Genomic DNA, 13752 nt, shown 5'->3' on the forward strand with positions numbered 1-13752 from the left:
TGGCCCAGCTGCTTTCACGGCTAAGGCAGGACTAGAACTCCCAGTCTCCTGGTGATTGGCCCAAAGTCACCCATTTGGCTTTCATAGATAAGGCAGGACTAGAACTCCCAGTCTCCTGGTGATTGGCCCACGGTCACCCAGCTGGCTTTCACGGATAAGGTGGGACTAGAACTCCCAGTCTCCTGGTGATTGGCCCAAGGTCACCCAGCTGGCTTTCAGGGCTAAGGCGGGACTAGAACTCCCAGTCTCCTGGTGATTGGCCCAAAGTCACCCAGCTGGGTGTTATGGCTAAAGCAAGACTTGAACTCACAGCCTCGTGCTTTCTAGCCTGGTGCCTTCGCTGGCTCTATATTTTCAGACGTTTACATAAAATGTAAAATTATCTAAACAAAAAGTAAGTGAATATCCACTCATGCCAAGCGAACATAATATCTGCTTTGCTTTCTCTGTCTTAACATCTTTCTGCCAGTTACCAATTTATTGCGGGGGTTTTACAATTCGAAATAACTGTACTTTATTCAGCGATAAGAATCTTGCACTGATGCCTAGCCCTAGGAGAGCAATGGGTTTCTGCATTTTCATTTACTCAAAATTCGTTCGTTTTTCTTCACTGGTAATCGCGGGACCATCATAGCAAGTGTATGCACATTTTCATTCCCCTGCACCCATCTTGCAGCAACATCGCCAGAAACCCAATTGCGTTTGCACCTAATATCCTTATATAAACAATGTCCTATTATTGCTTCCCCCCCCAACTTTAATTTCCCATCAATATTCAAGAAAACACTATTATTTATGATTTCCAAGTACTTTATGTTTATTTGACCAAAGGTTTCCCTTATCCCAACTTCTCCCTTTTTCCCTTTTCATACCAAAGTCTAATAGTCTAATTACACATCTTACCTATTTAATTATAATGTTACTCTATTTTCTGAAAGTTATCTATTTTCCGCCATATTCAACCATCTAATTAGTAATATAATATCCCCTCTAATAAACCAAAGCCATTATTTTCTTCAGCCTTACTCTGGCTTTCTTCCTTTGCCAGTTAACCTTCCATGTCAGTGCCTTTGAATCATCAAATAGTTCTCCCTCTATTTATATATATATTATTTGGAATAAGAAAGACCATTTGGTTGAATTTTTTGGGGGGAAGAACGAGCCCATTGGTATTCATTAAATCGCCTCTCTATTACTCCAATTTCCCACGATTGTCCTGATAGGTTTATCTTCCATTCAGTCTGTTCTTCCTTTTCCTAAAATTTATTCTGATTTCTTAATTTGTAAAAAGTCTTTTCTTTTATAAAAAGGATGCAAAATTCTATCTAAATATACTCTACAGGGCCAATCTGGTCAAGTCACCGCAAGAGGAGTGAGCAGATTTGCTGGAAAAACTGGAGGAAAAGCAGCTAAATGTAATTACGGACCCTTTTTCATTTAGTAGTAAGATTCAACTCTGCCTGTTTTTTTTCCTTAACAACACGCACTAGTTCTTTGTGACGTATGAACAGCTGAAGAAATTGGATTTCTGACAGCCTGAAACTTGAAGAGGCCAGTTCTTCCGTCGGTGATCTTGACCCTCAAGTGCTCTTTCCGGTATTCAAGCGTGCAGAATTGATGAAATTAAAGTGTTGGTGCAAAGAACGTTGACGTTCTCAAGCATTACAGAACAGCGTGTAACTTGAAATTGGAAAAGATCGTAGCATTGGTCCCGAATTTCATCTTTCATAAATATGACGAACATTTCACTATTGACATGTCTGAATGGGGAGCAAGTGAACAATAGTTAGGGGCGGGTCTTCGGTCAGTTTTTGTTTATTTAAAAACAGGCTCTTTCCAACAGCCACTGGTTAATGAGTTCACAACCTTGACAATCTGTATTTTATACCAAAGGCACGACTTTTACGAAGCATCCTGTCGTACGGAACAGCATTGCATAAATAATGTGCAAAACCTTATTTGCAAAATAATGTTGAAAATCCTTTTTTCTCTTGGAAACCCCTCAGTGGCGTTTTTTTTTTCTTTTAGAAAAAAAAATGAGCAGGACATTAATGCCGAATTAAATTCATTGCTGTGAGGTTTCAGCGGTGTCTTTAATATTTTGCCCCTATCTAACGATTTGAGTAGACCTAATCTTATATATTTTTTTATTTTGAAAAGACTCAGTTGTGGGCAATAGATGAACTCTTCCACAAATACTACTTGACTGGGCTTTTCTGGGAAAGAGTTTTATCGCTGCTCTTCATGTTTGGGCCAATAATAATACAAAACATTGCAAGCAATGTTGACATTATGAAGACTCATTCATAAATGACAAGTTATTACAGGTACATTGTGTGCCTGAATAAACCTATTTTTGTCTTCTACTTCCCTGGACTGTGTTCAGAGAATCCAATAGCAAGCACAGATAATTCTTAGTGGTTGTTACAGAGAGTACACAAAGTCCTCACTTCCCAAAGACGGTGCTTTATGTATAAGCAAGTCTTTCTTCCCCAAAATATTGAGAAATAGGATTGTCATGGTTATGGGCCTACGTGGGACCACTGCTTTGGGAAAGCTTCTACCTGTCTTGATTTCACCGATGGATAACACAGAGTTGTTCCAAACAAATAGGAATTTTATGTATATTTTCATTTCAGCATTAAAAATAGTTTTCATACAGGATCGTAAAGTTTGAGCAGGCAGCGATAGTTTGAAATTGCTCCATTTTGCTCCAAGAGACTTTTTGTCAGGAGAAGAAACTGGAGAATCAACTTGAGACGTCAAACCAGGCCACCTTAACAATATATATATATATATATATATATATATATATATATATATATATATATATATATATATGCGGGTGTTTGTATGTAGGTCTTTGGTTAATCGGGTTTTCTCCCGCGTAAAATTGGCAGTGTCTTGGGAAGACACAGCCAATTTTACGCGGGAGAAAACCCGATTAACCAAAGACCTACATAAATATATTTATTTATATATGACACACAAAGGACAGTGTTGTGTCTTTTTGGAAAACTGTATACTGACCAGGTCAAACTTACTAAAAGCAAAGTTCAATAATGTGTTGGTTACGTTACGTTTTTAGATTCTGTTTCCAGAGAGCATCCTTGTAGGATATGAATGTAATAATAGTTTGTAAGTAGAAACAAAGATTTAACTATTTATATGGAAGCGGTTGAAATTGTTTGTAAACTCCAGCAATTCAGAGTTTTAAGGAATGTTGGTTTTCTATGCAGTGTTGAAAGTGCACAGTGTCTTCCATGATAGGATTGTAAAGGTTAAAGTGACCGATTATGGTCACTTTATTAGAAGTTATGTGCGCAAACGGGTACAATATTTTTCGTCTGAATTGCAAAACGAGTCGAGGTTTTAAATCCACGCGGAGGGTCCATGGATTTTGAATTCGAAGGTTCAGACCAATTTTTAAATGGTTCAAATGCTTTCCATCAATTGTTCCACAGAATACACGGCGGCAAAACTAGAACAATTTTTTTTTTAAAAAAAAATAATAATTAGAAAACAAGCTAGTTTTATTGTTAATAAGTCTATGCTGAATTCATGTTCCATCTTCAAGGGCACAAACAGCTTGAACGGAGTTACGTGTTCTTCATTTTTGTTTGACCAGCAAAGAAAAAAGTGTCACATGTTTTTTATTAATAATAGATATGCAGTAGATGTCTGATGCAAGCCACATGTGTTACTTAGCCCTCCTTCTGTAGAAAACGTCCTTGGTCCTTCCGTACCAAAATGTAATCTGTCTTTTTCAAAAATATCTGATTTTTCTATGGTGTATGCAGTAGGTTCAGCTCTACTGTTCCCACCTATATCAGAAGGAATGGTTTAGTACAGGGGTCTTCCAGCTTGGCCCTTTTATGACTTGTGGACTTCAACTCCCAGAATTCCTCAGCCAGGCACGCGTGCCTGACTGAGGAATTCTGGGAGTTGAAGTCCACAAGTCATAAAAGGGCCAAGTTGGAAGACCCCTGGTTTAGTACAAGGCTATCCATCCTTGGCAACTTTAAGACTTGTGCTGGCTGGGGAATTCTGGGAGTTGAAGTCCACAAGTCATAAAAGGGCCAAGTTGGAAGACCCCTGGTTTAGTACAAGGCTACCCATCCTTGGCAACTTTAAGACTTGTGCTGGCTGGGGAATTCTGGCAGTTGAAGTCCACAGGTCTTAAAGAAGTTGCCAAGATTGGACAGCCAAGGTTTAGTAGTGTATTGGACTGGATGAACCTTGCAATAAATGTCCAAGGGATCGTGTGAGTGTCACCTGGCAGTTCATCCTGGGCTCAACGTTCCAGCCAGCTTCAAACCGTTGTGTGTTTAGCAACGTCCTTCATGCAGAAGTTGCCACACACCCATCCGAAGAACCAAGACGATCTAAGATTCAGAACATAGGGAATGTAAAGTATGGAAACCTCTTCTGGAAATCAGGCCAAAATATTAAATTCTGAGTTATCAAGTACTCTAGACGTTTGGTTTTATAAACAACGCAAGCTAGCGGTTCAGAACTGTTTCTCCGAATTACATTTGGGAGATTTGTGCCTGAAAGGGACTGTTGTGTTCCATGAAACCACATTCTTGCTTAATTAAAATGTTAATTCCTTCTCTCCCTGCTCCATCGAATTGTTAGAAGGCCGTATTAAAACGAAAGCAGTTGGTTCAATGCCACATTTCTCCCCCCCCCCTCAAAATTGTTAATACGTCCACGACAGCTATTATTCCGCTAATGCCCATTTTAAATGTTTTATTTGCCAGACCGTTAATAGTTGTTGCGGTGGTGCTATTTATTTGTGCACATTCTGCACTGTTTTGTTAATAAGCTTTCGTTGTTTTGAAGGTTTGGACTTTTATTTCAGTAAGAAGATCATCTAAATGTTTTTTTTTTTAAGATCATACAGACGAACATTGAAATGGCTGGAGTGAGTATGTTTGTTAATGCCTTCCTATCCGAGGGAATGTTTGACTTGGATGTACCTTTGTTTGCAAAAAATAAACCTCATTATTTTGTTTTACTTAACGTTGTTTGTCAGATTCATTTGCTGAGAAATATTTTTTGCGCATGCAACCAGACACAAAACATTAACAGAATAACAAGAGTTGGAAGGGACCTTGGAGGTCTTCTAGTCCAACCCCCTGCTCAGGCAGGAAACCCTTACAAAATCATAGAATAACAGTTTTGGAAGGGACCTTGGAGGTCTTCTAGTCCAACCCCATGCTCAGGCAGGAAATCCTTACAAAATCATAGAATAACAGTTTTGGAAGGGACCTTGGAGGTCTTCTAGTCCAACCCCCTGCTCAGGCAGGAAACCCTATAGTACCATTTCAGACAAATATTTGTCCAATCTCTTCCTAAAAACCTCCAGTGATGGAGCACCTACAACCTCTGGAGACAATTCTTGGAACAAATGTAGAATAATATATATATATATATTTGCAGTGATTAACATTTATTGTAGTGATTATTCTTCAGGGATCTCTTAGTTGTCTAGAGGAATTTTGGGGTTGATCTTGGGCCAGTCACTTCTGGACTTCAGGATGGTGCTGTGAATAAAATGGTAGTGCTCTCACTTGTACTACCTAGAACTCTCTAAGGCCGTGTTTCTCAGCTTTGGGCAACTTTAAGAGAGGTGACTTCAACTCCCAGAATTCCCCAGCCAGCTATGCTACCTGTGTGAGCTGTGCTGGCGCAGTGGTTAGAATCTGCCCACCGCCAGGAGTTCGATCCTGACCTCAAGGTTGACTCAGCCTTCTGTCCTTCCAAGGTCGGTAAAATGAGGACCCAGATAGTTGGGGGCCATCATCACTATGTAAACCACTTAGGGCTGAAAAGCACTGTGAAGTGGTATATACAGTAACTCTTGTGCTATTACCTTTCCTTCCTTCCTTCCTTCCTTCCTTCCTTCCTTCCTTCCTTCCTTCCCTCCCTCCCTCCCTCCCTCCCTCCTTTCTTCCTGCCTCCTTCCTTTTCTCTTCTTCCTTTCCTTCATTCCTTCGTTCCTCCCTCCCTCCTTTCTTCCTGTGTCCTTCTCTCTTCTTCCTCCCTCTCCTTCCTCTCTCTCCTTCTTCTTTTCTTCTTTCCTTCCTTCTTCCCTCCCTCCCTTCTTTCTTCCTGCCTCCTTCCTTCTCTTCTCCCTCCCTCTCCTTCCTCTCCTTCTTCTTTTCTTCCTTCCTTCTTCCCTCCCTCCCTTCTTTTTTCCTGCCTCTTTCCTCTCTTTTTCCTCCCTCTCCTTCCTTCCTCCCTCCCTCCCTGCTAGAATGCCTTATTGCAGGCTAATTCTGCTACCTGCCAATTCTTCCATTCTGACCGGCTCAGAGTTGACTCAGCCTTCTGTCCTTCCATGGTCAGTAAAATGAGGACCCAGATTGTTGGGGGCAATATATGCTGACTCTGTAAACCGCTTAGAGAGGGCTGTAAAGCAGGGAAGCAGTATATAAGTCTAAGGGCTATTGCTAGTGCTATTTCAGGCCTCCACACCTGGCATCTAGCCCCGAAACCTAAAAACACGAGAGAAACACCTGGGCTGCCTTTTCTAGCAATCTATATAAATAAAAATGTAAATGTTCGTTTGTTCAAAATCTTAAATCTCTGAAAGTTCTTCACCAATTGCTTTGAAATTTTGACACAACGTTGCATTCGAATACGCGCGTGTTTCTATATATCTACTATTATATAGATATCACACCTGTGACAGGTAAAAACATGCTTTTTTAAAAAAACCAGCGCCATCTGTTCGCATTCCTATGATTCCAGTGGATATGCCATTTCACTTTAAGAGATTGCAATTCCCAATTCGATTGGCGTTTGCAATCACCATCAACAAAGCTCAGGGCCAATCTTTAGAATTGTGCGGTTTAGATCTAGACACGGATTGCTTCTCACATGGACAATTATATGTTGCATGTTCTAGAGTCGGCAAACCAGACAATCTCTATTGTCCCAATCTCTCAGGGGTTGCCATAAAGAAGAGGGAGTCAAGCTATTTTCCAAAGCGCCTGGAGGCAGGACAAGAAGCAACGGGTGGAAACTAACCAAGGAGAGAAGCAACCTGGAACTAAGGAGAAACTTCCTGACAGTGAGGACAATTAACCAGTGGAACCACCTGCCTCCAGAAGCGGTGAATGCTCCAACACTGGAAGTTTTTAAGAAGAGACTGGACAGCCATTTGTCCGAAATGGTGTAGGGTTTCCTGCCTGAGCAGGGGGTTGGACTAGATGGCCTCCAAGGTCCCTTCCAACTTTATTATTATTATTATTATTATTATTATTATTATTATTATTATTATTATTATTATTATTATTATTATTATTATTATTATTATTATTATTATCTGCACAGACAATGGAACAACAAAAAGTACTGTATACCCACAAGCATTGTGAAATTAAACATATTAGAAACGTGCGCTTTCTCTTTTCTTTTTTTTCCATTTAACCAGACTGAGCCACAGCAACGTGTGGCCGGGTACATAAAAGATAAAAATGGAAAAAATTAAAATCATTTTCAACAAAGCTGCCTTCTTGCTATGTCCTGGAGAGACTTTAGACTGGATTCAGCCATTCCTTTCCTTCTTGGGAGATTGGCAAACGGGGGGGGGGGGGGGGGAAGCCCAACCTTTGTTTCAAAAGAAGAACAGGCAAAATACAAACACACACACACAACACACAAACACACACACACACACAACAAAGCATTTTATGTGTTTTGAGTTTCAAAAGACGAAGAAGGGAGATGCAATGAGACGCAGGACCGAAGTGTCTGGGCAGCGTTTGGCCTGGAAACCTGGAAATGGGTTGTGGTGAGTCTCGATTGATTTGAAATGGGATTTTTAAAATAATGGAATGAATGCTTCCCTCACCTGGAAAACGGTTTTTCTGGGGGAAAAAGTGGCAAGATGGAACACAAGAGGGAGCCAAAGATTAGAATTAAAAGAGAAGGACTCCCCTTTGAAATGTTAATATAGTATAAGGCAGGGTTCTTCAAACTTGGCCCTTTGTTGACTTGTGGACTTCAACTCCCAGAATTCCTCAGCCAGCATGCCTGGCTGAGGAATTCTGGGAGTTGAAGTCCACAAGTCATAAAAGGACCAAGTTTGAAGACACCCCCCCTGGACTTCAACTCCCAGAATTCCTCAGCCAGGCACGCTGGCTGAGGAATTCTGGGAGTTGAAGTCCACAAGTCATAAAAGGACCAAGTTTGAAGACACCCCCCCTGGACTTCAACTCCCAGAATTCCTCAGCCAGGCATGCTGGCTGAGGAATTCTGGGAGTTGAAGTCCACAAGTCATAAAAGGACCAAGTTTGAAGACCCCCCCCCGGACTTCAACTCCCAGAATTCCTCAGCCAGGCACGCTGGCTGAGGAATACTGGGAGTTGAAGTCCACAAGTCATCAAAGGGCCAAGTTTGAAGACCCCTGGTATAAGGGGTCCCTGACTTACCACAGTTCCTTTAGTGGCTGTTCGAAGTTACAACAGCGCTGAAAAAAGTGACTTATGACTGTTTTTCACACTTGCAGCATCTCCGGGGTCTTGTGATTTATATTCGGATGCTTGACAACCGACTCACATGTATGTCTGTCACAGTGTCCTGGTGTCACATGATCCCCTTTTTGCAACCTCCTGACCAGCAATATCCACTGGGGAAGCCAGATTCTCTTTACAACCAGGTTACTAATTTAACCACTGCAGTGATTCGTTTAACAACTGTGCCAAGAAAGGTCCAAAAACGGGGCAAAAACCCACTTCCCCAATTTCTCACTTAGTGACATAAATTCTGGGCTCCCTTGTGGTCGTTAAGTCGAGGACTCTCCCTAGAATGTCTGGTTAGAGATTTAATTTAATATTTATTTGTTATGTATATGTAGGGGTGTGGGTCTATACATACGTTGCACATAGTATGTTTAGGTAAGGTGACCAACTTTTTTATAATGAGAAGGAGGACACAAATCAATTGGAAGAAAAAAATATCGTAAATAAAACATTTTATTCATTGCAACAATACAGAATACACTATAATATGATAAATGCATAATAAAAAAAACATTTGTAACAATAACATTTTATATTGTAATTATGCTTACATGCCTATTAATTATTATTTAAATGAGTACAAAAGAAGGACTGTCCTCCCTAAAAGAGGATGATTGGTCACCTTAGTTTAGGTGTGTGTCATGTATGTGTTTCACTTTGAGAGCGGGCCACTAAATTTCATTTTTGATGTGTGCCGTTGTGCCCACACTAAACAAAATGACAATAAAGGTTATCTTATCTTATCTTATCTTATCTTATCTATCTTATCTTATCTTATCTTATCTTATCTTATCTTATCTATACATATGTTGTTCATAGTATGTTTAGGTGTGAGTCATGTATATGTTTCACTTTGACAGCGGGCAACTAAATTTCATTTTTGATGTGTGCCGTTGTGCCCACAGTATAAAAATGACAATAAAGGTTATCTTATCTTATCTTATCTTATCTTATCTTATCTTATCTTATCTTATCTTATCTTATCTATACATATGTTGTTCATAGTATGTTTAGGTGTGTGTCATGTATGTGTTTCACTTTGAGAGCAGGCAACTAAATTTAATTTTTGATGTGTGCCATTGTACCCACAGTATAAAAATGACAATAAAGGTTATCTTATCTATACATATGTTGTTCATTATATATTTAGGTGTGCATCATGTATGTGTTTCACTTTGAGAGCGGCCAACTAAATTTCATTTTTGATGTGTGCCGTTGTGCCCACATTATAAAAATGACAATAAAGGTGGCCTTATCTTATCTTATCTTATCTTATCTTATCTTATCTTATCTTATCTTATCTTATCTTATCTTATCTTATAATCTATACATATGTTGTTCATAGTATGTTTAGGTGTGTGTCATGTATGAGTTTCACTTTGAGAGCGGGCCACTAAATTTCATTTTTGATGTGTGCCGTAAAAAATGACAATAAAGGTTATCTTATCTTATCTTATCTTATCTTATCTATACATATGTTGTTCATAGTATGTTTAGGTGTGCGCCATGTATGTGTTTCACTTTGAGAGCGGCCCACTAAATTTCATTTTTGATGTGTGCCGTTGTGCCCACATTATAAAAATGACAATAAAGGTTGCCTTATCTTATCTTATCTTATCTTATCTTATCTTATCTTATCTTATGTTGTTCATAGTATGTTTAGGTGTGCATCATGTATGTGTTTCACTTTGAGAGCGGGCCACTAAATTTCATTTTTTGATGTGTGCCATTGTGCCCACAGTATAAAAATGACAATAAATATTATCTTATCTTACCTTATCTTATTCATACATATGTTGTTCATAGTATGTTTAGGTGTGTGTCCTGCATGGGTTTCACTTTGAGAGCGGGCCACTAAATTTCATTTTTGATGTGTGCTGTTGTGCCCACATTATAAAAATGACAATAAAGGTTATCTTATCTTATCTTATCTTATCTTATCTTATCTTATCTTATCTTATCTTATCTTATCTTATCTTATCTTATCTTAATTTAAGAGTGCAAAAAATGCCGAGCGCCACCAGGGGGCGCGAAAGACCCAGGCCGGCCCTAAGTCTCTCGGCTGCCCCCAGCGTCCACCTTGGGCATTGCAGCAGATGCTTTAATCCAAACCCAAAAAAAAAAGGCGCCTCTCTCTTTTTCTTTTCGAAGAAGAAACGGAGGGCTTGTCTACCCTTTCTAAGTCTCTGATCCAGACGGTCCCGCCCCCTCTGTCGCGGCTGCCCATTGGCCGAGCCGCACGGCCGTCAAAGTTCCCGTCGGCGCTCGCCCGCTATTCCCCGGGGCGTGGGAAGCATCTCGCGCGGCACCCGGGCATTCATCGTGCGCTGCGCTTGCAGATGCTGGGCGTCTTCGGGATTGGAGGTAGCTTTTTTTGGGGGGGGGGCGAGGGGCGCAGCGGGGCAGGTTGCTCCCCCTTTGGGGGGGGCGGCGGCGGCTTTGCAGCGAGGCTCGTGATCAGTTTTGCAAAATTGGGGGTGGGGGTGGGAGAGAAATCCTGGGGAGGGGGCGCTTTTTGCAAAAGAGAAGGGGGGTGCAAAAGAGAAGAGAGGTGCAAAAGAGAAGGGGGGGTGCAAAACAGAAGAGAGGTGCAAAACAGAAGGGGGGTGCAAAAGAGAAGAGGGGTGCAAAAGAGAAGGGGGGGTCCGAGAAGGGGGTGTCCCCACCCGGTTGCAACCCTCTTCTGAGTTTGCACCGTGCCAAAAAAAATCCAGCCTGCGCCTTGTCTAAAAAGCATTGCAAAACGGGGCGACGTCTTGCAACAACAAATTGGGGGGTGGGTGGGTGGGCTTCTTTGGTTTTTTTTGTGCAATGTGGGGGGGTCGATTTGCCCCCCCTGCCCGACTCATGGAGCCTCTTTCCACTGCTTTGGAAGAAGGCCCGGACTCCGTTGATGCGTTGGCTGGGGAGGGCAGGTTTTGTAGTCCTTAGGAGGGGGTGGGGGCGGATTGGTGGCTGTGGTTTATTATCCCTTAAGTAAGGGGTTTGTCCTCTGAAGTCTGGGGAGGGGGCGGGGGGGGCTACACGTGGGTTTCTGGGTGATCAGGGAGACAGGTTTTTTTTTTCACCCCAGGAGGTAGAAAAATTACAATTGGTTGTAATGTTCCTAGCTCCTTTGGGTAAAAAATTGCCTCCCTATAACCCAAGGGGTCTTCAAACTTTGACGACTTGTGGATTTCAACTCCCAGAATTCCTCAGCCAGGCACACGTGTGCCTGGCTGAGGAATTCTGGGAGTTGAAGTCCACAAGTCCTCAAAGGGCCAAGTTTGAAGACCCCTGCTCTAACACCTTCCTGATCATCCAGAAAAATTAAAATGAATTGCAAAATTAGGTTTCTTGGGCAGAAGCTGCAGAAAAGTGGAAACATTTTGACTCAATATATGGGTGGGTTGTGGCTTGTTTGTTTGTGGCCTTGGAAATCTGGAAGTTGCAATTGCAACAGTGTTGAGCGGACACAATGTTTTCTTCTTGCCTTTTTTCACAGTAATCCTTGGGCTTAATAATTATGTCTTTTATAAGGCAACCCTTGCCAGTTGGGTTTACCTGTGAGTGTCTGGGAAACTCATTTCTAAGAAGTCTGGCTTTTGAACCAAGGTGGCGGAGGAATATTGGAACATATTGTATCATACCAACAAGGACAAAAAAAAAAATATCAGAATACTGTTATTTGCTCTTCCACCGCACCCTGTGCGGTATTGTACAACAATTGATTTGAAATGCTTGGGGATGTGCCAGGCTCTCTGCCACTTTGTGTGTGTCGCTCCATTATGGTATATTGTGTATCGCTGTATTATTTGGTAATAGGTTCAGTCAAAATGTGCGATTGTGTATTGCACTAGCGCTGGGTTTTTTCCAAAAGTCTACAATTCCACTGTCTTTTATGAACTTCATTCTAACATTGTAAATTAGATTTTAGTTTAATTTGGGGGGGGGGGATAAGTATTGCTAAAAGTGGTTTTTTTTTAAAAAAAATATATGTTGTGGGTGGTTTTGGGCTACTTTAAAATAGGTGGCCATAGCTGAGTTTCAAATTTGAGGGAGTTTGATAAAAAGCCAACATTACGAAGAAAAGGGCCTAAGCTTAGAAAACAATGCCTGAGCAGAGGGGTTCCCATAATAATAATAATAATAATAATAATAATAATAATAATAATAATAATAATAATAATAATAATAATAATAATAATAATAATAATAATAATATGATGATGATGATGATGATGATGATGATGATGATGATGATGATAAAGTTGGAAGGGACCTTGGAGGTCATCTAGTCCAACCCCCTGCTCAGGCAGGAAACCCTATACCATTTCAGACAAATGGCTGTCCAGTCTCTTCTTAAAAACTTCCAGTGTTGGAGCATTCACCACTTCTGGAGGCAGGTTGTTCCACTGGTTAATTGTTCTCACTGTCAGGAATTTTCTCCTTAACTCCAGGTTGCTTCTCTCCTTGATGAGTTTCTATCCGTTGCTTCTTGTCCTGCCTTCAGGCGCTTTGGAGAATGGTTTGACTCCCTCTTCTTTGGGGCAGCCCCGAGATACTGGAAGGCTGCTATCATGTCCCCCCTCATCCTTTTCTTCATTAAACTAGACATCCCCAATTCCAGCAACTGTTCCTTATATGTTTTAGCCTCCAGTCCCCTGATCATCTTTGTTGCTCTTCTTTGCAGTCTTTCTAGAGTCTCAGCATCTTTTTGGACTAGAAGACCTCCAAGGTCCCTTCCAACTCTGTTGTTGTTATAAAACTAGCTGGGGTGTGCCACTTAGATATGAATCATTATTAGTTATATTTATATAGCAGCTTTTCTCCAGGAGCCCAATATATATTAACACCTCTCCTGCCGCTAATTTTTCTTCACATCTTGGCATTAATCCTTGTGATGTTGAATGGATAGAGAGTTCAACTAACAGAATAACAAGAGCTGGAAGGGACCTTGGAGGTCTTCTAGTCCAACCCCCTGCTCAAGTAGGATGCCCTATGCCATTCCGGACAAATGGCTGTCAGATGTACTGTAGTATGTATGTATGTATGTATGTATGTATGTATGTATGTATGTAACCGTCCATTTCCTCCAGCTAAGAATGACTTTTCTTAGACCTAGGCCGAAAACTTAACTACACACCCACTTTCCATTTAATGTGGCATAAATCATGTGTGGGCCCAAATTAATACAAGTAGACCTCAGCTTACAACCTCAACTGAGACTAACATTTCT

At 41.0% G+C, this 13752-nt stretch overlaps 2 protein-coding genes across 2 annotated transcripts in view; both read left to right on the top strand.

Annotated features, from left to right (window-relative positions):
* Nucleotides 1-1532, top strand: part of SLC25A30 (solute carrier family 25 member 30) — a 22110-nt gene extending 20578 nt beyond the window's left edge. The window contains 1 exon segment of the mRNA XM_029283162.1: nucleotides 1491-1532. Coding sequence (XP_029138995.1) covers nucleotides 1491-1532 — 42 coding nt within the window.
* A 9342-nt stretch (nucleotides 1533-10874) lies between these two features.
* Nucleotides 10875-13752, top strand: part of LOC107283194 (lactosylceramide alpha-2,3-sialyltransferase) — a 37232-nt gene continuing 34354 nt past the window's right edge. Inside the window, exon 1 of the mRNA XM_015811064.1 lies at nucleotides 10875-10898. The gene's annotated coding sequence lies outside the window, so the exon portion shown is untranslated. The remainder of the gene's footprint in view (nucleotides 10899-13752) is intronic.

Source organism: Protobothrops mucrosquamatus, unplaced genomic scaffold (assembly GCF_001527695.2).
Source record: "Protobothrops mucrosquamatus isolate PMUCROS unplaced genomic scaffold, P.Mucros_1.0 scaffold28, whole genome shotgun sequence".
Classification (NCBI taxonomy): Eukaryota; Metazoa; Chordata; class Lepidosauria; order Squamata; family Viperidae; genus Protobothrops; species Protobothrops mucrosquamatus.